General features: G+C 39.5%; 1 protein-coding gene across 1 annotated transcript; it reads left to right on the forward strand.

Annotated features, from left to right (window-relative positions):
* Positions 1–137: 137 nt before the first annotated feature.
* Positions 138–25,382, forward strand: mmp28 (matrix metallopeptidase 28). The gene is made up of 8 exons (XM_042487122.1): positions 138–382; positions 2,586–2,662; positions 4,937–5,136; positions 13,256–13,477; positions 17,545–17,790; positions 22,721–22,870; positions 23,740–23,907; positions 24,445–25,382. The coding sequence occupies exons 1-8, from the start codon at positions 257–259 to the stop codon at positions 24,837–24,839; spliced, it is 1,584 nt and encodes a 527-aa protein (XP_042343056.1). The 5' UTR covers positions 138–256; the 3' UTR covers positions 24,840–25,382.

Below are 25,382 nucleotides of genomic sequence, written 5' to 3' on the forward strand. Positions count from 1 at the left end.
TGCGGTGCTCTGCTGGTATTTGGGCCTTAAGCTGCCGTGCAGACGGACAGGCAGGGGCGGTGCTGGCCCTCCCACTGTAACACTCCCGGTGGCTGACTGCGCTCCGTCACTCCTCGCAGGGATGGAGATGTTGGGCGAGCAGCAGCATGCTCTCAGTCACTGACAGCGAGGAAAACCGAGCATGAAACAAACATTTGGAGCTGAACAGAAATGCGCCATGCGAGGAGCGGTGAGCCGTACGTGAGGTTGTCCCGCGATGAGCCGCCGACCTCCGGACCGGTGCGGAGCTGGACGGGACATGAGCGCAGCCTGGATCCTGACTGTGAGCGCCCTCATCACCGCCCAGACTACCGGAGGATCACCGCTGTTGCCCGACCCCGGGGTAACGTTACTCCTTTCTCGAAACAGTAGTTTTTTGTCACTTAGAACTAGTCTAAAATGCAATATTTATAGGTAAAATGTATACTGGTAAAAACGCAAAAGCTAGTGAACGAGGGAAATATTTGGTCCTGCTGCTAAAAAGTCAACATTGTTTAATTAAGTTTGATTACTTTTACTAATTTTATTTATTGGAAGGCTCAAAATATGATATTGAGCTGTTTGGGTTTGAGACTTGGTCTTTAAATCATACATTTAGCATCGACAGTATATTTTAAAATGCTTAATATCTGTAATTGTTGACAGCGTTGTTTTTAACTTTTATCCTAAATAAGCCTACTTGAATTTATGTTGTAGTTTAGACCAGCTTTGGTGTAATTGACCCCAAAAATTAGCTAGGTCATTATGTTAGACAGCATACTGTAAATTTCTTTGTCTTGGACTCCTTGAGTCTTTATGTTATGAGGTTTTCACAGTATGATAATTCTGAGAAAATATTGCGATATCACGCTATTACATAATTATTTCTGTCAGTTACTATGACCCTTAAAGTTATGAAAAATGTGTTTTTCTTAATTAAACGTTTCATGTCTAGTGAAACTTGAACCCCCTTTTAAATTAAAGTATGTGTTAAAACTTTCTTTTAAGCAAATGCACAATGCACGATAACTCAATTTTGATACCATCTTGAAACAGGTTTATTATGGCAACCCTTCTCCTGTCAAAGGGGATTTAAACATTTTTTTAATGCATAGCCCATATATTATAAAATGTGAAATGTTTCTTATTTGCTGCAATAACAGTGCTTTATTATGCCCATTATTTCCCATCAAATGTCAAAGCTAAGTTTGTGGCAAAGAGAATTTTTACCACTTATGTCCTTTACTACATGAGTTTTAATAAGAATTTAAATCAACATTTATGGCCCGTAAATGTGCATGCATTGTCTCATTTTTGCTGCTCTCCACGTACGAACATAGTAATAGGTAGTCAGTTAAAAACATACAACTGTATATTATTTCTATACAATCTATGGTTAAAAAGAAGCACAGTATAGTTCAACAGGTAAACACACAGAAGAAGAAAATAAAATAGACATTTAAGAACAGAAACTATTTTATTTTTTCCAATAGTTTTCATTTCTGTACATACAGCAAGTGTTGCTGCAATCCCAAATAAGAAATACAGCAATTTCTTTAACAAAACAAAAGGGTTGAACTCTTGGTTAAGTCCCTTTAAAATGACTTAAAGCCACTTAGGAAATAACTTTATCAAAGACATTTTTCTTAAGGCTGCCTTGAATCAGCATTTATCATGGAAAAGCCACATGTAGCATACTGTCTGGAAAAGTGCTGCATATTGAGTTTATTGTCTACAATAACGGTCACTGTGACAGTTTCAGTCATATACTGTAGTGGTATATAGTGACATGTAAGGAGACCAAGCCCAACACAACTATTTGTCTCTTAGGGTGTTTGGGAATTTTACGGTTTAATTGCCTCTCTGTGGTTTGCTCTAGTTTAATTTGACAGCTTTGTAATTTCTGAACTGTAGGAGCATATAGCATTCGGTTATTACATTTACTTCCACAACTTTACTCTTGTTCGAACATAAAAGCCTTCTGGTGTGTTTCAGTGTGTAATGGGACAAAGGGACATTTTTGTTACACGCTCTGGTTTCCCGAAGCACATCTGTCATCTCCTCAATTTTAATTTCCAACCCACCTTTACCATATATGTAATCATAGCTGCGCCTGCTGTTGTCTGAACACGAAACCTGCTGCATCCACATGAGAGATGGTAATATTAAACTGTCAACATGGCCAGTCTGAAACCGCAACCTAACAGCATCTGTGGTCACATTCCTTGTAGGTTCATTTTTACACCATTTTATTGGCGTTAAAGTATTCTCTGCTTGTATGAAAATCTTGTGAAATAATACCAGTACATTTTCAGTGACACCGTATGGAATTTTTTCTCTTATGGGTGGTCCGGATCTGTACATCTATGTTGGCAACCTACAGCAGCTACAGCACAAATGGAAACTTACCTTTACACTTTTACGATTTATTTTTTTCCCTTGTGGGGAGGTATGCGTCTCTGGGGATTTACCACAGTGTTCTTATGAGAATCAAAGTGTTTCTGTGAAATAATCACATTATCAAAGTGGAGCACTTTGAGTATTAACAAGTTTTATTTCAATTGCAGGTATTTCTGGAAAAGTACGGCTACCTCCATCATGACAATCATGTCCACGATGCAGCTGAGATGCAGTCGGCTATTTGGTAGGTGATAAATGTGTTCTTCTTCTGTTTAAGCTACAGTAGGTAACTTTTAGATCATTTAATTGTTATCATATTCGCAGAAGCTGTCACTACATGCTGACGCCAGTACGTTAGTAACCATATCAACAATCATGAATCTGAAAGAACAGCCATGACATATGGAGTCTCACAAGGATCTGCTCTTGGCCCCCTCCTCTTCAACCTTTGCATGTTTTCCCTTCCCAAGAATTTTTTTTCTTATCTTTTGACTGTAAAGCACCTTGAGTAACATTTGTGTATGATTAAGGTGCCATACAGATAAACTGGAAAAAAACTCTGGTTCCTCTGGTTCTACTAATGGCCTTTGCAAGAATCCACTGCACTAACGCAAGGCCCCCGCGAAGTGTGCTGGACTTTGAAGCCAATTTTCACACCCAAATAATGCACCCAAAATAATGTTACAAGTAGCCCCTTTGTTAGCATGCAAGCCACAATATCATTAGCCATAACCGCTGGAAGAAAAAAAAACACTTTGCAAGGCAGCTAACCTGTCGCTTACAGTCTTCAGGTGATTTGTCAAGCCTGTTGTAGATTTGTTCTTGTGCCTGTTTCTTTTAGGAAATATAGCACTTTACCTTTTGGGCTCGTCTTTGTAAATTTTTAAACTACTCCAGATACTTGACTTTTTCAGCATCATGCTAGTTTATCTGTAAGCCTGTCATATGAGGTCAAACTGCTGTAGCCTCTAAAGTAGAACTATCACTACGTTGAAAATTGGTTGTCTGCGAATAATTTAATATTAATATTGAGACATAATGAATTATGTTGGATGGCTATTTCTTAATTTATCAGCTATTCTGGAATACTGTAGTAATTGTAGAGAAAAAATGAGCATTCAAATACACATCTGGACTTCAATTACAATGGTCATGATTAAAACTTAAAGCATTTGCATCAGCCATATAGCAAAGACGAGTAAACAGAAGAAGACAGACCAGAAAAAGCTTGCTTCACTCATAGAAGAAGACAGGTGTCTGACTTCTCCCGCGTTAAAGACTGTACCTGGCCTTGATTGGTTGTTTTTGTTCAGGTGTGGTTAATTTTGTAAAAGCCATTAGGAGAACTAGGAGGAGCCAGAGGAATGTGATTTTTTTATCGCATATTATCTGTTTCATGAACTACTAACAGGACACAGTAACAGTTTCAGCAAATATGACAAAAAGTTAGTGCCAATATCAGTGACGAAATTATTAAGTCCTAAAATAAATCTGCAGTGATTTCAGAACAAAGTGATACATATTTTTATCAATATTTTGCTGAGCAGAGTCAGCTGGTGTCGAGTGTGTTCATTAGTCGGAGTGGTGTGCTCGGTGTGGAGAAAGCCCCGGGGCTGAACGTCGGCGCAGGGCAGTAAAACACGCCCTCACCTCTGCACTGGGAAACCTCTCCTGAACCCTCTCTGAACCACCCAGGAATGTCAAGAACCTCGCCCTCTGGCTCTCGTACTGGCTGTACTGTAATAGAAACTGATGGAAAAGCTTTGCTTGAGCTGAGAGCTTGGGCAGAGTGTTGGGTAGGAAACTGTGTGTGGTTGACAAACATGTAAGATGTGAAGCATCAACATGTTCAGCTCATGGAGTGCATATGAATCAGAATTACAAGCTAAATTTTAAACCTTTCTAAATTTGCATGAATCTTAGATCCACCAGCTTTGCTTTAACCGTTTTAGAATCTGTATCGACATCCGTTTTGTTGTGCTGCATTCAGACACCTTTCACAAGCATTTAAACATGTGAACCCGAAGAAAATTGGTTTGGTGTCCTTTTGAAAAAATGTGAAATGTTTGGAGAATTGAGGCACAAAAAAAAAGAAAGTAGAAAGTGACAAGAAATGACTTGAAAATAAACAGTGTGAAAGTTATTAGATATTATCCAAAAAGGGAAAATGCCCAGAAAACTTTATATATAATTCTTATAATTATTTATATATATATATATATATTAGTTAATATATAAGTTATTCAGTATGCTTAACCAATTTCAATTGACTCTGTTTTTGTCACTGTAAAGTGTCTTTGAGCATTGTGAAAACCACTTCTAGTTTCTTGCTAATTTTTGGGTCAATTTTTATATATATATATAAATATACTGTAAATCGTTGCTCTTCAGAAACATAGGAGGACTACATTTTGTCTCAGATTGGATAGAGACAGAACCTCTAGTGCCTTTTGAATTGGGTAAAAAGCCAAATGCCTGTTCAGGAAGAGCATCATGCGAACATTTCCTGTCTCTGCAGTGAGTTTCAGTGGTTGTCCCGGCTTCCTGTCACGGGCGAGCTGGACAGCGCCACCCTGAGGCAGATGGCCGAGCCCCGCTGTGGGGTGTCAGACGAGGGCAGCCAGCAGATCTGGGCTCAGAGAGTAAACGCCATCTTCACTGGAAAGAGCGCTGCTCTCAGACGACCACAGCGCCGCAGGAGGCGCTCTGCTGGGCAAGGTATTGTGTGTAACATGTAAAAGTGTGTGACACCATGTCTGCATGTGTTTTTGTGAGAGGGCATGTTCGTATGTGTATGTGGAGTGAAGACTTATGTGAGCAAGCTGTGATTTCATTCATGTCTTGTATGTGGAGGTTTTGTGTGCCCTGCTGAGAGGTCATAAAGACAACAGTTGACTGGGAGGGTCCACCTTCATAAACTAAAGCACTGAATAGAGCTGAGGGCTGTAATTAAAGCAGGTGGAGTGTCTGCTGCACGCGTCAGCCAGAATTAGTCCCTGCTTTCAGCCCCAATTACACACGTCCATGTATTTTGTATGTCATCTTTAACAGGGCAAAACATCAACCTCAGTTTTTCACAATAACATTTTTTATCCTCAGTTAGGAGTTTTGCGCTCCTCTGTAGGTTAAGAAAGTTTTAACAAACTTAGCAGTTTCTCTTTATTGTAATATGATTTTGGATTTTTTGGGCCTTTTCAAACAACAATTTATCCCAAAGCTTCAGTTTACAGTTACTCTTTGGGCTCTTCTTTTTCCTTTACATTTTACAAGTTGTGTTCCAGCAAATACTGCAGTTTTAACCAGTGCTGTCATTTTGATTGTAAGGTTTTTAAGTTTAGTATTGACATGAAGTAATTTACAAGACCTTAATACAACTATGAGAAATTAATGTCTTTTTGTGACTTTTCAACTACATCTCAAAGTTTTTGCGACAACCTGCAAAGTTCAATGACTCTTTACTGAGTGGATCATATTAAACATCTTTATATTCAAGTCTTTGAACAGCAGTGATTATGTTTTTTAAAAAAAAGGTCAGAAAGACTAATTTAGGTGTACTGTGTACAACACAACACACATTGTAATCAAGAGGTAATTTCCTATTTTCTGCAATGTGATCTTGTCTTTTAATGGCTGATTTAAGGCTAACTGTCGTCTAAATCGGATATCCATCTTGGGCTAAATTTGGACCAAATCACACTAAACAAAGCCCAGTTTCCAATTACTATTTTTTGGCTAAATGCAAGCAAGCATGGGCTGACCATTATCCATGTCCTGGTGCTTGGTGGATATAATTTGATTCTTCCTCCAAAATCCTTTAAATAATTATTGAGGCTTTTGTTGGAGATTATCCTAATTTTCTGCTATAAATAGTAATAAAGGCATTCATTGGTGAGCTGATAACCGCAATTTGAGCTGCCTAAAGACTGCAGGATTTTAAAGTGTTTAACGGTGGTTAAGGGAGCAGCTGAGTGGTGCCAGATTTCTTGCAGACTCCATGAGGTAATTGAGGTCCTCCTCCCTCCTCCGTCTCAAAATCAGAAAATCCTAAAGATTTACCAAGAAGTGTGGTTTCTCCCCACTTATATAAATGTGTGGGAGATCGTAAGTGTAACAGGGACGAAATCTTTATACCATAATGGAATTTCTTTCTTTTTACAATATATAGGGAAATTATTTCACCCTGTCATGCATGGGTCTTGGCTTAAAACTGATGAAATGAATTTGAATTTAATCTTTTTGAGTCGGAGCACAGACCCAGAAGTTAATTATCATTACTTTTTTTGGATTGATAAATCTTTCACCTTTATGTTGGTGACTTTTATGACTTAAGTCTCCATCTGAATATTTTGTGCTGTCATTCTTTAATCTGTTTTGTGAATGAACAGCAGTGGCTCGGTGACAGCTGCAGGTTTTCTTCTCCCTCTCTCGCTCTCTCGCTCTCGTGCCTCCAGCCTCATGGTGTTTGAAGCCGCTGCATTCCTCCCTGTCACTGCAAAGGTTGGCTAATGTTCAGGGAATGCAGCGGAGGCTGATGTTTGCTGCTGCCTCTTCGTGTCAGTACCTGACATGTTCCCTCTGGTAAACACATCCATAACTGACTGCCTGGATTAGGTTGTTTGCCAAACTGGCTGACTATCTCAATGGACAGAATCTTACTGGCTAATAAGTGGATATCTTGCTGAGTGACTGACTGTTCTGATGGATTACAGCCTGTCCCTGATGAGGAAAACAGCTCACTGTCTTTATTTTAGTCCCAGACATGACTCATGTGACAGATGGCAGCATTATAACACAAAGAGCAGCGTTAAGTGGAAGATACATTTACCCCCTCGGGTCACCCGTCTTTTAGTTCTGGATTCATGTATCCACAGATGTACTTTAGCAAAGTAATTACTTATTTGTGAGTAAAGTGTAGCTGCTGCCTTGTCCTTCAGTGTAAGTGAGTATGTTTCTGCCTGTGAATTGAAGAATGCTTACTGGAAGAGTTTTGTAATGCTTGAATAGATTCAGAATTGGTAAATCCATAAAAACCTGTCTCTCTTAGATGAGCTTCAAATAGCATGTACTCATCCCTTGTTTACTAGCAGCTGGGCTCTATGGATGGCACTGTTGGTCATTCAGACCACTTTGTCCACACTGTAATATCTCAAAAATTATTTGACTGATTAGCAAGATGTTTTGTGCAGATATTCATTGTCTCCAGAAAAAATACTCCTGACTTAAGTCATGCCTGACTTTTCCTTTAGCACCATTCAGTTCACATTTGTGGTTGTGACATTCCCCCAGGAACGTGGCTCAGCCTTGTTTCCAAGTTTTTCCAGTGGTCACTCCCAGCTTTGCAGTGAAAAATCCTCCACAGTCCAAAAAGCTTTTTCCCCATAGACACCATTATTAAATAGACATCTGTAAAACCTTTGACAGGACACCTCCAACTGCAAACAAGGTCAACTAGTAGTCTTTCTGTTGTGATTTTTTTTTTAGCCATGATGATGTTATATTTGAAAAACTTTCCACAAGCAGAAAAGCTATTTAAAAATTTGTGATGTCATCCCAGTGTTAGGTCTATGAGCTGAACAGGAAATCGTGGGCAGGGCCAGTCGAATAGTGATGATAGGAAAACTGTCAAAGTGAACAAAATAATCATTAAGATTACCAACAACAAAAGGACATAATAATGAAAGAGAAACGCAGATGTCATTTTAGTGTCATAAAAATAATATGTTAGAATCTATGATGCATACAGTTATTCATTGGCTGACCTCCATCTGGTGAACTCAGCAAATGGCGTTTTGTTTTACCTCCAAGATAATGGATATATGAGCAAGAGGATCAAAGTTCAGGGCATTATGTTATGATAAAGTAGTAAGTCCTGACTGTGTGGATACTACATACAACAGTACATACTTCATGACAGCAGCTGCAGTACCTTCAAAAAGTAAAAAGAAAAAGTATGCTATGTGTAACACACGCTTTTTTTGCCGTTCGTAAGAGAGAGCACTTTCAACAGATGAACAAATGCCATCTTGGCATCCATTATCCAGTTATTATTGTACATCTATGGATTATGAGTGAAGTGTTCAGTAATATTTGGTGCAAATATTCATGTCCTCCTCACCATTTTGGCAATTCCCGTAACTTTTCATCTCTGGGATGCTGGTGTTAGCGTTTGGCAACACTGTGCAGAAGTGCAGCCTCGCAGAGCTTCTACATAGCTGTGGGCTCTCGTTGTTTCTGGATTAGCAGTATTGAGATTTCAGGTCCACCCACTTTCCTTTCTGCAGTTAGCACACCTGTGAGCCAAGTAACACACGATCTAAACATGATGCTTAACTGAGCTGTTTGTCCTTGACAGCTGACTCTGGCTGCTAAACACAGCCTGCGGACTGCAACAACACGCAGATGAGTGAGACGGGCTGTTTATTCACTCTCAGCTGTGGTGTGATGTGATTTTGAGCTTCTTGGAAATTGAAAACAAACCTTGACTTGTGGTGGCATCGATGGTTGTTTCCTCTGATATTTACAGAGCTGACATTCCTCCACCTGTGTGCAAGATAAGCACTACAAGTGTGATAGATGTGTGTGTGTATTTCAGAGGTGTACACTTATGGATCTTTTAACCACGTTATTGCCATTTTACAACATTTGATTGACACTTATTTGATTTTTCAGTGTTTGAGCAGAATGCACAGAGGTTTTTTTTTTCTTGGTCACTAACATTATCACTGTTAGCATGCTGACATTGGCATTTAGCTGTGTGCCTCCAAATTGACACCAGTAACAAACAAAATCTTTCTGCACCTCCACAAACAATAACTTTGGCTATCAGATGATCTCAGTCACTTCCTAATGTCCGTGATAACCGCCCTCCCCACACTGCTGCTATAGAGGGCATCATGATAATTGCTTCCATAAGGGAAGTCGGGGAATGTCTTGTGTATCTGACTTCCTGGCTGCCTCTGCCGTCCTCGGGGACCTCTTATGCTGCGGCGGTCTGGGACGGAGAGAAGGCGCCTGAGCTCTGCTGAGAATACAGATTTACACACATCATGTGGCAATAAGCTTATAGTTCATCAGGGAGTGAAACATGACGCTGGGCTGGGAAAGACAGGGAGTGTTTTCAAGTGTCTCACTGACTCCAGCGTTACACGGCTTTTCCACAGTCATGGAAAACCTGGAAAAAGCATGGAATTTCACAATCACATTTTCCAGGCCTTTTCCAGTCATTGAACTAGGAAAAATCATTGAGGTTTTTTTGAAAAAATCTTGGAAATATGTTGTGTGCAAAAATTCAAATTATATTAATGTATATTAACAGTAAATTTATCAAAAAAAAAAAAAAAAACACTAAAAACTTCCAAACCTGCAGACCCATGGAATTTTTTTAAAGAAAGTTTTTTTTTTTTTTTTTAAATTTATGTTTTGGTCATTTTTTTATAGAAAACTTGGGGTTTGTTTTTTTTTTTCAGTTGATTCCTAACCTTATTGTATCTTTTTTGTCTTCCTTGAATGAATGTAAATCAACGGCATGACTGTAATTGACTTCCATATAGTTGAAATGTTCAAGGATCTGCTCCTCCCACTTTTATAATCTAATATTTCTATGAGGTTTGCAACAAAAATGTTCAGGATAAAGTTTAAATAACTCAAGTTTCCACTGAGGCTTATGTTGTGTTACTGCTGAGGCACAAATTCTGTTTGTGTGTTTACACACATTGATGTCATTGCCAGACCCATGTCTTAATGACTCCAGATATCCAGATATTTTCTTTCTCCAGGGTGCTATTGAGGTCTCATGGCAGTTCACAGTTCGCATTGCATACCGCTTGTTTATCGCTCTCATCTCTCACATAACTCTCTGCGTGGTATATAATTTAACTGAGCACAAACTGCATCAAAATAACTTAACATTCTCACATCTCTCTCAGAGGTATATGCAGACCTCCCACTCACATTTGGCCTCCACGTCAGTGCAAACATGCATCGACCACATCTTTAAATATTTTGACAACTGCAAGTGTGCTTGATCTATCTCGCCACTTTCCAGTTAAGCTTCAGATGTGAAAGTATGTGTAAATGTATAAATCCCTCATGGCAAGTCCTTTAAAGTGCATTACCTACTTCAATAAGATGTGATTCTAGCATTTTGTGTCTCATCCTCTCAAGTCCTCTTACCAGCACAAGTACAAATACTTTTAAAAGGCAGCATCCTTTGTTAGAGTTATTACCACTGCTCCTTTTTGTCTAGAGGGACTCAAAACCTTAAAATTATGATATGAACGACAAGAAAAATACTGGAAGAATTATTATAGATAGCCCCTGTTCCTGCACAATTATCGTGTTCCCCATGTACCAGTCATTTTGGTCGGAAATATAAATTAAAATTAATTGCAAAAATCTCACAAGAAAACTTCACCAACAAAATGAACATTTGTATATCAATCAGTCATGCTGCATTTTTTTTTTGTGAATTTGTGATGAAAAACTGTTGAAATTTTTTTTTCTCGCATGCCCCCACAGATAACGGCAAACATACGGATCTGTTGGAGACCACATTTAACAACAGCAAAACTAGATCAAAAAGGTTATTCACAAACTCTCTCACAATTACTGCAGTATTAGCGAAGTCTCATTTATCCAGTCGTATGCTCAGTTCTTCCCAAACACATTCATCTTTTATCTAAAACTTTAAATTTAAGACTGAATTGAAAGTAAAACTCACCAATCATTTACTAAATCCAAATGTTTTCCCGGGAGGCATTTTAGAAAGAAAAAGTTTTCTTCATAAATTGACGTAACACAGCATGACTTGATACACAAATGGAGAAATAGTATTCCTTAAATGTAAAAGTGCATTTGTCTGTGCAGTTTATTTCATCGGAAGTTGCAGTCCAATTGTTTGTTGGATGGTACACATGTGGCCATTTCCATTATTAAACTATTAATTAATTAATTAAAATAAAATCATTAATAAAAGATATTCATCCTGCATTTTAAGTTTATATCAGATTTATCAGGTATAACGTAACAAAAGAGCAATCACCTCCTATTCCAAATATCTGTATAGCAACTCTTGTTAAAATAAAAAATCTAGAGGAAGAGAAGTCCAGAAACTATTCAAATGTGAACGGTTTAGATGATTATTACAGCAAACTCTACTTAAAAGTCTCATTTCTGTGTAACTGTGTTCAAGTCTTTCACCAGCTCTGTCAACTCTCAAACAGTCGAGCCTCTGCAGCTGCTTCTCCCTAAAGGTTCATACTATCTAATGATTGTTTCCTGCGAGGCGGCCTCTCCGTCTGCTTGTTGTGAACGTGTGCTGCGTGGATGAGAGCTTGTGTGTTTGCTTTGTCTCCAGATTGGTACGTCAAGTAATCCTGCGTACATACAGAGACATAAGCATCTTGTAAATTAAAGAGCAGCTGAATATAACTCCTGCTTCCTTCTATCCTCGAACAAATGTGAGATTCAGAAGTCTGCAACACATGTAATTATGTCTTAGCAGAGAAACCACAGACACGTGTTGAAGTAAACTGTTTAGTCAAGCGTGCACTCAAGAGTGCTTGTTAGTTTACCCAGCTGTAAGCTAATGTGGTTAACATCCTATCATTTTGGATGTAGAGCGGCCTTATTTCAAAACATCACGGTTAAACACAGGATATCTGGCATTAGATTTATAATATAGATATTCAAAATTTAAATAGGCTACATAGGTACTCCAGTAGGTAATAATAATATGAATTGCTTATGAACCCTTTTACAAAACCACATGTCAATAGCAAAAAACATACATACACGTTTTGTCTTTTTATTTAATAGGACATCTTAGGTGTGAAAGAAGGACAAAGAGGGGATGACGTGCAGCAAAGGGCCGAGGCCTTAATCTAACGCACGGCCGCTGCGGCGAGGACGTAGCCTCTGTACATTGGGCACCCACTGAGATACTGGGCGCCCCACATTTTTGTTTTTTATTCATTTAGATTTTTTTGCAGTTTTTAATTGTGTCCAACTACACTAAACTAAACAAGATACGATATTTAAGTGGTGACTTTCAGAACCAAACTACTGTTATATTAAGAGCAGTATGGCTTTATACGTATCAGCAACATTAGTGAAATTAAAGTCACAGAAATACAGTTTATTTCAGATGTAACTGGGAAAAAAATATATAATATCTGCCCTCACCCACTCAATGTCTCTCCTCCAACAGAGCTCTTTGTGAGGAGAAAACTGAATTTTGAGTCAAAGCATACATACTGGCACCAAAATGGTAATTTCTGGATTTACTGGGAAGCTACAGGGTGATATAAAACCTAAAATGAATAAATAAATAAAAAAATAAAAAATAATAATAGAGTTTCCCTTTTGTTTTATCAAGATTTTTGTTAACAAATGGCACTTTTTTGCGTGGACTCCTGCCTACAGTTCTGCTTTTTCTGCATTTCAAAATGCAACAACAAAACAGTGAGTCAGATTCAGACACACAAGCCAATGTTTTTTATGAAGCCATGAGTGATGGAATATGGACCATAAGATGGAAAAAGTTTAAAGTCTTCACTTTTGTCACTCTGGAAGGGAGAAAATGTCCCAGCCTTTTAAATATGTAGCTGTCATAACTCATCTGTGTTTAAATATTACAACAAATTGTATTTTATGGATAAAAAGTTGAAATATTCTTACTCACAGCAGGGACACTGCCAGGCTTTTTCTTTGGATTATCTGGTGATTCGAGCTTATCTGCACTTGCACCAGCTGTAAGTCTGCGATGAATAAGATTGTGACCTGCATGTCTCATATCTCTGTTCTGCTTCATCTCTCTCTCTCTCTGTGTTTTCTCCAGCTGAGAAGTGGTACAAACGTCATCTGACCTACCAGATCGTGAACTGGCCTCGCCACCTGTCTCTGGGCTCCGTGCGCCTGGCAGTACGTGCTGCTTTCCAGCTGTGGAGCAACGTGTCGGGCCTGGTGTTCCAGGAGGCCCCTGAGGGCCCTGCAGACATTCGACTGGCATTTTATGAGGGAGACCACAACGACGGGGCCAGCAATGCCTTTGATGGACCAGGTCAGGGACGAGCACACACTAGTCTAGTATCTATGGTTTTAATTAGGGTATGTGTGATGATTGTTTTGTGTTGTCCTGTGTCTGTTGTAATTTGTTTTCAGGCCTCTCTTGCAAAAAAATATCTTGATCCCAACTTCCTGAATAAATAGTCTTGCTGTTTATGTGTACACAGTACCCGGATTACTGTGAATAAATCTGATTAAGATATTACTTTGAATACATACTCTGCACTGACCTGAATTACACAATAACAAGAGTTTGCATGACTTGTAAACATCTTGTTGATTAATGAGGTTCAGTGGTCACCTGGAGGAAACATTGTATTAGTGCCACAAGTACTGTAGTGTAAATACAGCATAATACAGTTGATATAGTATAGGTTTTTTTGCATGTGACCCTTTAATATAAAGCAATATCTATCTGCATCTCCTCATCGGAGTACGTGTTTGACATCGGAGCCATATTTGTAATCTTCTCAAATAATCTCACAATCTCAGATAATCATATCCATGCATTTTATGTATCCCTCATAAGACACAAATAAATATGGTTTAAAAAGAATTGAATGAAAGATGAAATTAAGATAAAATGGAATTAAGATATTTTTTTAAATTATGGTCCAAGAAATAAAACAAGGCAAGGCAGCTTTATTTGTATAGCACATTTCATTTAACAGGGCATTTCGAAATGCTTTACCAAGCAATAAAATGTATACACAAAAAAAGGATACCGATTTACAATAAACGATAACATATAAAAGGTAAAACTGATTACTAAACAACTTTAAAATAAAAGTCACTTCCGACTTCCGGTCTCGCTGGGAAAGTAATGGCAGCGTAGAGCGTTAGTTTCCCAACAGTAAACATCGCAAGGTGCCCGTTAAAACCATGGATGTTTAAAGTTAAAATAATGGGTGTTTTAGGTTAAAGCTTTCTCTGAGACACGCCAAAGCAAGCTGAGAAGCAGCGAGTGAGCCATTACGCCAAACAAAGGGAAGTAAAGTGTCGCTTAACGTATGAAACACGACGACGAAGAGGAAGGTGAACTGTCACTAGCTAGTAGCATTAGCAACATGGAGGACGACATACAGCCGGACGGTGACCTGCGGCCGGACAACGACGCTAACCTGGGCTTAATCCTGAAAGAGGTACGAGAATTCAGGAAGGACTCCAGCCAGCAGCTAAACGACATAAGAGAGATATTAATAAAATCTGCGGGAGGGTGGATGAACCAGAGGAGCGCGGGGGATGTGTTGTCGCTGGCCCCCAAACCTCCGACCGTTGCCCCGCTAACATCTACGGTGGTCAAGTTTCTAATCACTGAATGACAGCGGAGGTGATTAAAACTGACCACGACTATGCACCGGAGTATGCAGAGCAATGGAAAGAAATGAAGGAAAGAAATATAAGATGCCAGACTCCATTCCCGACCCCGGCTGAGAGTGTTTACAAGGAGGGGAAGGTGCGTTACAGCTGGGCAGAGGAAGCAAAGGCGGGCATGGCGGAGAGGGGGGCACCGGTGACGGCTCTGCAAAAACGAACTTCCCTCTTGGTCCAGATCATCCAGCTGACTTGGCGATCAAGTGGAAAGCGAGGAAACCGGGAAAACACAAGCTCCAGGCAGGGCTTCAAGGAGCGGCTCCAGGACCGGTGACCCTGGATAAGAAAGGTTTGCTTCTCTTTGGATAAGACAGAAGTAGCCTACATATAGTCACAGTTTTTTAAGCCATCATTAACAATGCTGTAAATATTGTTGGAGTCAGACTTTATTATCAAACCTCTTTCCCATTACAACACTGATACTATCAGCAAGATGAGGTCAGATGCAAATGAAGAGACGATTTTGGGGTCAACAACTTCCGCTGGACACTATGGACTCAGGAGATTTTCCCTCTACACTTGTGTCCCAACAGAGTCACAAGGCCATTAAAGTGGCCTTTATTTTGGCAGTCAATGTTGTTACTTATGAACAGGTTCATTATTCTTCCACTGTGTTGCAGGTTAAAGTTTTAGTCTGTTTTGTTGTTGTTGGAGCTTCTGTTTCTTACAGCATCAGGGGTGTAAAAGATGATTTGTATAGAGTACAGGGGCTTAAAATAAAGATACAATATGCAGAGCATCAAGTCTATTAGATTAATGACTTATAATGTGAATGGACGGAGAAATTCAATCAGTTATGGCAAAATTGAAGAGGGAGGCGGTGGAAGTGGTGCCCCTTCAAGAGACACACTTAACAGAACATGAAAACCTGAAGAGATGGAGGTTTAATCAGTATTCATCCTCCTGCAGTCAGCGGTCTAACAGAGGGGTAACAACAAGAAGGACATAGACAGGAGATTTGTACTAGTTTGTGGATGTCTGCAGGATATCGTGGTTACGTTTGTGAATGTATTGGCCCGGTTAAAGATTTTGTTTTGTTGGTGCAATTTTGACTACCAGGCAGGATGGAAAGAAATCAAGTTGAATATATCTGGGGCATTTCCAATCCAGGTGCATTTAGGGGATAAAAGTCACATTAAAATCTGATGGAAAAAGGTAATAAATGGATTAACTTAAATTTAAAAACTGGTATGATATAATTCAGTTTTTATTTATGGAAAAATTTACTTTTGCAACTAGGCTTCAGGAATTGAATTTTGAAGAAATTTGGAAGAAGTGGAAAATGTATGTTTCCCCCAAAAGCCCTTCTTTTGTTTGAATACAGTTCAGCCCTCTGTTTTTACTTCTGTTCATTTAGGTCAAATTCTTAACACCCCATGTTATATATTTTACTTCTTTCTTAATTAGTTTTGTTCATATTGTTGCTTAAAACTGTTTAAAATGGAAAATTGGTTTACTCTGTAAAATGACTTCATAGAAGTTGACAGTATAGTAGCTTTTGTGAAGAGAAACCAAAAGAGCAGCAGTCGTGCAGAGATGCAAAGATCATTTGAAATGATAGGCTATAAAATCCAGTTTAAAGATAAGTTTGCAGTCATTCCCGGGTGGAGTTGGCAGTGTAAAAAAGGAAAAGTTTCTGCATTGACCTAAAAGTGGTCAGAGTCGGGGCTTGTCTAACACCATCTGGGAGGTTGTTCCAGGTTTGTGCTGCATGATAACAGAATGGAGCTTCACCAAAAAAATGTAAAACAATGCAGAGATGAGGGAAAACATCAGTAAATAATACCGAGTTGGCATCAGCAGAATGAAAGTTTGACAGTAAACATGGTAGAGTGCAGTTTTTGGATGTAATCAGGAGCCTGGCGCTTCCTTTTCCTATCTACCAGATCTCCACTGTAGCAGATATTGTATGTTTCACAACCACTAACACTGTGTCAGCCACTGCCAGTTACCAGCTAACAAGGTGAAAAAACAAGTATTTCACATACTTTTGAATATATCTTGAGGGGGACTTAAAATTCCTGTCCAGATTTAAACATTTCTAAGATAACCAACAAAGCTTAACAGCTACACAGGAACACGTTTTCTTACTTGAGTGGAAAGTGTGTGATGCCAAGGTCATATATTAGCTGTATTTGTATAGCAAATTTCATACAACAGGACATTTCAAGGTTCTTTACAGAGCAATAAAATATAAACATAATAAAGGACAGATTTACAATTAAAGAGTAAAGAGATGAAATATAAAAAGGTAAAATTAATTACTAAATGATTTTAAAAAATTAAAATAAATATCACCATTAAAAAGAGCAAAAGCTCAGACACGAGGTGCAAAGATAAAGAAAATAATTCAAAATGATTTAAAATCAAGTTTAAAATAAGTTTGTAGCCAGTACTGGGTGGAGTAGGCAGTATAAAAAAGGAACGTTTTTAAATTTGACTTAAAAGTGTTCAGAGTCGAGGCTTGCCTAACATCATCTCAGAGTTTATTCAAGGTCTGCGCTGTAAGATAACAAAACGCAGCTTCACCATATTTTGTTCTAACTCTCGGGACGGTCAGTAGACCGGCCCCAGATGACCTGAGGGTCCCAGAAGGTAGACTATAAATAACATTTATAAATGAAATGAAAATAAACCAAATAATTAACAACTGTGAGCGCTGAACTCTAAAATGACTGAATCTTTCAGGTGGAACTCTGGCTCACGCCTTTCTGCCTCGCCGGGGGGAAGCTCACTTCGACATGGCGGAGAGGTGGACGCTAAACGGACACAAGGGACACAACCTGTTCATGGTTACAGCCCACGAGATCGGACACACTCTGGGACTGGAGCACTCCCCGGTCCGTCACGCTCTGATGTCGCCGTACTACAGGAAACTGGGCCGCAGTCTGGTGCTGAGCTGGGACGACATCATCGCAGTGCAGCAGCTGTACGGTGAGATGATGGATCTTTTTGAGTTAACTGCACTGACTTGTATCTGTGCAAACACAGACATTCCTGTCGGTGCACTTCCCTAAAATTTGAGATTCAAACATACCCCAGGCAAGCTGGATTAGGTATGTCAGAAATTAGAAAGCCAATCACTGTCAAATATGGAAAACACATGATGACTGGGGCACAAACTTTGTAACCGGCAGAGAAACCTTAAACCTGCAGCTCAGAGCAGACTTGTTCGTACAGAGAGCAGAGTTAGCTGTAACTTGCTGAAACGTTTGACAGCAGATTTCTGCAGTTTTTGGATGTAAACCAGAGCCCGGAGCTTTCCCTCACTATCCGTCAAATCTCCATTGTAGCAGATATTATTGGTACATTTCTCACTAACACTGTGGCAGACTCTGCCAGTTACAAGCTAACAAACTACGGGAACATTTCTACATACTTTAAAATGTGTCTGAAGGGGGACTTTAACCCTTTGAAACCTGGGCAAATTGGCTTGTTTTTTTCCTTTTTAAAACATGGGAAGAAGACAATAAGCACACAAATAAGAAATGACCCAAAACTTAGCAAGAAATTTGAAAAAAATACAAGTAGATCCCCTGAAAATGAGCAACAATAAAATAAAATTAAAAACCCTACAAGGAAATAACCTTGAAAAACTTCGAATTCGAAAAATTCGAATAATTTTTTTTTAAACCAAATACGCTCCGGGTTCAAATGTTTAAATACTTGTGAAAGTTTTTCCGAATGTAGTTCAAAAACAGTGATGTCGTTCCAGGTTTCAAAGGTTAATTTCTTGTACAGATTCAAACATTTCTGAAATACCGATCCAAGCTTTACAGCTACTAAAGGGAAATGTTTTCTTAACGGAGTGCAAAGTGTGTGTTCCCAAGGTCAGGAGGAGTGTTAAACATCGCACCTTCACCAGACACACAGATATTTTTAACACTTTTTCCTCCGATTTAAAGTCTGGAGGGTTGAAGGGAAAGAAGCTCTTTAGTGGACAGATGACAAATGTCTCACTGTCCGGCGGCAGGACGGCTGAGGTGAAGAAGCTGGGATGAGGTTGCTCTAGAATGAAGTCTTATCTTAATACATGGAGACACCGTAAATCTGAAGTCATGGCACCGCGCCGTGAAAAGGTGAGAGGCAGCTTGAAGGGCACCAGCTGCACACATAGAATGAGTAAAACAGCAAGACCCGATTAGAGTTCAGTAAGACCTGGATCTGACCACATAACTGACCATAACTATGACAGTCAAACGACTCATTTTTAAAATTGCGATTTATTGCTGACCTTTAATTGTTAATAGCGATTAATTACAGTTTTTAAAATGTATGTTTAGAATTCCATTATTTTTGAAGTCCATATTAACGAGGAGAACAGCTCTTGAAGGAGATTACTGACACGCTGGATTTGTAGAACAGAAAGAGAAAGAACAGACAGCCTTTTGCAGTCTGTATTTTATTCTGAAAAACGCAGTAAAACACATCTTGAATATGTAGAGCCGAAACAGCACCCTCCTGTTTTCAGTTAAGCCGAGGAGTCTCTTCTATCACTTTCAGCTCTTTGGCCTCTCAGCTGCTGGGAAAGGTAGACTGAGGGCAGCAGAGGTGGTGTAAACGTCAAATACCACTCTGCCCTGAAACACACGCGCACAAAATATACACACTCAGTGTGTTATTGTGGTGTGTTATTACTATCCAGCCTCTTAGTGCCACACACACGGTGTTTACCTGGGAGTTTTGTTGGCTCTGTTGTGATAGATTGCTGGTGTTGTTGCAGAGTGTGACATACATCTCTGCATGACGAATATAGCAGTTTCTGTTTCCCGTGAGTGTGTCGTCCCTCCCGGCATGTGTTAGAGGCAGGTTTCCACATGTGCAGAGTTCTCCTGTTCTTTGTGTTTTCCGTGCTGCTAAGATACTGATTGCACTGCAGCAGTTTGACAAGAAACATCATCTTTAAAAGTAGCTTCTTTAACTAATTGACCTCCTTTGATGATGTGTTTCAATGAACGTACAAGATGCAAATAGTGCATTACATGGTTTCTCCCGCTTTGTCTGTGAAATGAGGTGTTAAGCAGCTGCACAGGGCCGGTGAAGATGCAGGACGTCGCAGGAATGTTTGCATGGCTGCAGGACAGACTCACAATCATTTGATAATTCAGCTGTGAACTTTAGATTCAGCGCACAATAAGCTCGCAGGCAGGCCGCCATCCAGATTCGTCTTTTTCTGTTTAATATTTGAGGAGTCCCATCTGTTCTGCCTCTGAGAATTTCTGGCCTCAGCTTCCTAAAATGGTATCTGCCAGCCTGGTCTCCTCCGAGCCTCGCTTATTCCCTCTGCATTAAAAAAAAAAAAAAAAACTGACCACCCTGCTGCCTCAGACACATTTTCAACTCAGTTACACTCAATAACTGCAGCACTTACTGCCACTTTGATTTATTATGTGGCCACAGATACTACCATTAAATTAATATCCCGTATGAGCAGCAATTGGAGCAGATGATACGTTTTTGGCTGCTCATTGAGCTGTATATGTTTTGCTTTACCAGTGAAAACTAAACTTGGCAATGCTGAGTCATCAGCTTTAAAAACCAGGGAGTTTTTGTTGCTCGGATGGAGATAAGCAAAGTGCGATATACTTTCTACACGTTTACTGATAAAACTGATCTCCCTGTGGCAGTTATTTCTGCAGACTCCAGAGACAGACATGGACGCAGACAGTAGCAGACAGGACTGCAGGCACCATGAAAATGCTACATCTGCTTAAAGACATGCGCTGCAGGCTGTGTGTGCTTGTGTGTGAACCATTTCTCATGTTGGCATTGTGATCTGATAAGAAGCAGACATGAGGCAGCCTGAATGTCAGTCTCCGGAGCTCTTCTGATTGCTCTGCAACAACAAACGTGAAAACCTTCCACTCATATTATTTAAAATAATTTTTCCTTATAAGACAATGTATGTTCAGTATATATTATACCAATATGTAAAAATACTTAATTACAAATAGAAGTCACTGAAAATGTTATATTTAAGCAAAATATACTGAAAGTATTCAAAGTTGGCCAAAGTTGCATAGCATGCGTTCTAAATATGTTATTATGACCGATGCATTGTTATAGCTGCTGTGGTCCGGGTGGAGCTAATTTGCTTGTATAGATGCTTTAATCTGCAAAGTGACATCTGTAACATAATCACATAACATAATATGACAGAATGTGACTTCTAAATGCAGTGGAGTCAAAAGTACAATGTAGTGGACTGGAAAAATAAAATAGCATAAAGTACCTTAAATGTGTACTTCAGTAGAATATTTGAGTAGAAGTACTCCAGCATTGGTGAACAGTCATAGTGAAAAGAATGTTTAGGAATAATTTGTCTCTAACAACAGAAAATAGCTTATTTTTTAAGCTAAATTCTGTTTCGAACGTGCCTTGAAGCGCAATACTCATCATCATTTTATTGATTTATTTATTTCGGTAAAGTCTTAAGAAACCTGCATTTTTACAGTATTTTTTTGTGCAGATTGTAACGTCGACTCGTATTATATATAAGCACAGTCGATATAGTGTCTGACAGGCATAAATTCTGCATTTTTCATAAAGCAGCTTTTATTTAAGTGCTACACTTAATTTTTTTTGTGATTCTCAGTCTTTACCTGAGTATTTTCATTTATGCTGCCCCGACTAAATTTCAGAGGGAGAATTGCATTTAATAATCTATAGATCGCTCTAATTAACCGTATATGAACTTGTGAGAATTAGCTTAATCTTGATCAGCTGCAACATATAAATGCTGCTAATAACAAAACAGCACAAAATCTGTGCAAGAATAAAAAGAATTATAAACATAATTTTACATAATTAATACTTCTAATACTGTAGGTACATTTTACTCTTAATACTCACATACTTCTGAAAAAAATGTAATGCCGGGCTTTCTTACATTGTGATTTTTTTTTTTCTCCAAAGAAAAAGATCTGTAACTGCTTCCATCACTGATGAATATAAACAGCATAAGGTTTTTGTGTTTGAGCGAAGTCAGACATTCAGCTCTTATCTTACACACACACACACACACACACACACACACACACACACACACACACACACACACACACACACACACACACACACACACACACGCTTGCTCTCAGCTTCTATGGGCAGCTGCTCATGTGTTATCCACTGTGGTGTGTGTGTATATCTATTTTTCCTGCCGTCTTCCTCCTGTTCTTGGGTGAGCTGATTTTATCCACCTCCTACACAAATGTTTGTTCAGCTCCTTGCAAACAAAATGTCTGTAATCACGTCTAAAGCACCATCGTTTACTCTTACGCTTCGGTATGTTGTGCTTCTTCCCTTTTGTCCTGCTCGAGTCTGCCTTTATTCTTTTGATCTTATGTATCAGGAGTCTGCACTGTGAGGCTGCACAAGACAAAAAAGGAGTTTTAGTTTTTTTTAGTAAGAGGTTCATGTGTGTGTTCAGTCTAGAGGCCTTTGTTTATTTCCTGTGCAGTAAAATGCCATCCATCAGTATACGTCAACCCAGCCACATCCTGTGAAGGACAATTTAAATGTTAACGTTGTTAATTCCTGTTTCAGAAGAAGTCTCCACTGTTTGTCTTTCCATTTGTTCCCATGTTGTCCAATTTAGAAAATACTTAAATTGCTCTTGGGGTGCATGAGAAATTAGACTGTCTGTGCCTCTCAGTCACACACTGTCTGTCTTCACAACTTTGTTTGGTCACTGTAGGTTTAAGTAACAGCAATTTTATATAACCAAATAACTCGTGGGAAATTTAAGCAAAAGTGGAAAAGCAGCTGCCCTATTCAAAGTTATTATTACAGTAAGGGTCCTTTCATGGTCTTGTCTGGTGCCTTTTAGCTTATTGTTTTGGCGTTATTTTTCTGCCCTCAGGTAAGCCGTCAGGTGACCGCCCTGTGAGGCTGCCAGGCCAGGTTTTGCATGCCTCGCTGCAGGAGTGGGAGTTCACAGAGCTTCACAACGACCATCAGTCCACAGGGCAACCTCTCTACTGCCAGGGTGTCTTTGATGCCATCACTATGGGTGAGGTCAAAAAATGTCTGGAAAATTAGTAAAGATGTTAGAAAGAAGTATTGTATGTCATTAAAACGTCACAAAAGTAAAATTGAAAATGCAAGAAAAGTCATGGTACAGTGTGTTCTAAGATATGTCATCTACAAATGCCGTATAAAAAGTCTTGGAATAACATGTCATAAAAAAAAAAAAAAAACACAAAGTAATAACATAGTATTTCGTCCAAAATTTCAGAAAAAGGTCGTCAATAAGAATGTCATAAAATGTATTAAATGTCATAGTATTTTGTAAAAAATGTCAGTTGAGTTCTCATAGTATAGTATATCACAAAACATGTTGAATAACAAAGTGATATTACAGGATGTTGTAAAAAATGTCACAAAAAGTCATAATAGAGGGGCACCTTGGTAGAGCGGGCACCCCATGTACAAAGGCCGCGTCCTTGTGGCAGCAGCTGCGGATTCGGTTTCAACCCTGGCCCTTTGCTGCATGTCAATCCCCTCTCTCGCCCCCTTCATGCTGCATCTGTCCTATCAAATAGAGACTAAAAGAGCCCCCCAAAAAATAGTGTATTGTCCAAAATGCCACAAAAGTTACCGTATACTATGTTGTAAAAAATGTCACTGAAGAAGTTACGCTTTAGTATGGTGTCAAAAATGTCAAAAAAATCTATTGTATAGTATGTCGTCAGAAACGTAAAAACAAACTTTATAGTGTAATATCTCATCAAAAATGTTGTGTGAAAAGTCATTGTATGTCATAAATGTTACAAAAAAACTCGTAAAATGTATACAGTACAGAATACTGTAATGAAAAATCTCAAGATGAACTTAATTCAGTTCACCCTGTTGTTTCTTCTCTCCTGTTTGTGCCTGCAGACCACAACAAGACAGTACTGGTGTTTCGGGGCAGTGTGTACTGGACAGTGTCGGCTGCAGGCGTTGTGGTCGGCCCGCTGCCTCTCCGTCAGCGCTGGCCTGCCCTCCCCCAGGCTATTGAGGCTGCAGCCTTCTCCCCACTGGACTCCAAGTTGTATTTTTTCAAAGGTCCTGCTTCACTGAACCCATGAACATGACTCTCACACTTCCTTTTAAAGACATTCCCTAACCTCCACCCGGACGTCACAAAACTGTTAAAGCCCTCAAAATAGACTCTATTGTGCCTTTTAAATAGGAAAGTGCTATTTAGAGACGTTACTGCACTTGAGCCTGAGCTGTAAAGTTAAAGTAGCTTAACCTTTGTGCTAAAGGGCCACAAACCTGAAACTACATCGTAACTATAGTCACTTATCACCCAAAAGAAGAACAATTTCCTGCTAAAAACATTTGTTCTCCAAAGGTATTATTTGTTCTACACTGCATATCATCTCCATTGTTTTCTTTGTCGTGTCTTGTCTGTGAGATAACGAGGGAGGACTGACACTTACCTCTCTAGAAAAGAAAAAAAAGAAAGGCAAAAATCCTGAAGATGCAGAGCCCTAAAATATGTCTCTCTCTAAGGAAGAGTGCAAAATAAAACTCACACTGTTTCATTTAAAAGACTTTCTAACCCTTTGTTTTGCTCCTCGTCTCTTCTGTGTGCAGGGAAGAGGATCTGGCGCTACACAGGCAACGTGCTGGACCCCGGCTTCCCGAAGAAGAGCAGCGAGTTAGGGCTGCCTCGCCACCCTGACTGTGCCTTCTATTACGCTCCACTGGGTCACATGGTTCTCTTCAAGGGCTCCCGTTACTCTGTGCTTAACCTCAAAACCTTGCACCAAGAGCCCTACTACCCCCGCAGGCTGACAGACTGGACTGGTGTGCCACAGGGGACAAACGGGGCGCTGACCCGTCCAGACGGGCGCCTGTACCTGTTCAGAGAACAGCGGTTTTGGAGATTTGACCCGGTCAAGGTGCGAGTCACCAGAGAAGGTCAGTGGGCCAAGGATTTGAGCTGGACTGGTTGCAGCAACGCTCCTCAGAGCAACAACATCCTTTGACCAGCAGAGGGAGCTGTAGGCTTTAAAAAGTGCTGTTTGTTGATGTTTAATGTAAAAGCACTATAAGTTTCTCAGCCTGAACCCACACTGACTTTATATGTACAAAAGGAGCCAAGCTCAGCTCATGCCATGAAGGGACATTTTTTTAAGCACATAAAGTATTTATACTGCAGGGCAATTAATATTACTGTATATAGATGTACAAGGGCCCTCTTTAATGCAGGTAAGATGATGAAGCGAGAGTACACTCTTAAGTGTGAAGACCAAAAACATTTTTTAGGTTGGAACCATGCTTTCTAAAATCTTCTCTTGTAGTATTTGTACAGCGACAGAAAAACCAAAAGGTATGTGCATTTATCATCGCTTCTACAATGTATTTACATGACAGTTACTTAAGTTTGCCTGTTACTGTGTGCTTCTTGCTAAGTGCTTGCTATAGCCTAAATCTGGACCGCTGACTCCCAGTACAGTATTTTCTTAAACTGACTGGGCTTCCAGGGAGATCAGCATCTGACAAAGCAGGTGGATGTGTAAGACCGACTG

Source organism: Plectropomus leopardus, chromosome 5 (genome assembly GCF_008729295.1).
Source record: "Plectropomus leopardus isolate mb chromosome 5, YSFRI_Pleo_2.0, whole genome shotgun sequence".
Taxonomy (NCBI): Eukaryota; Metazoa; Chordata; class Actinopteri; order Perciformes; family Serranidae; genus Plectropomus; species Plectropomus leopardus.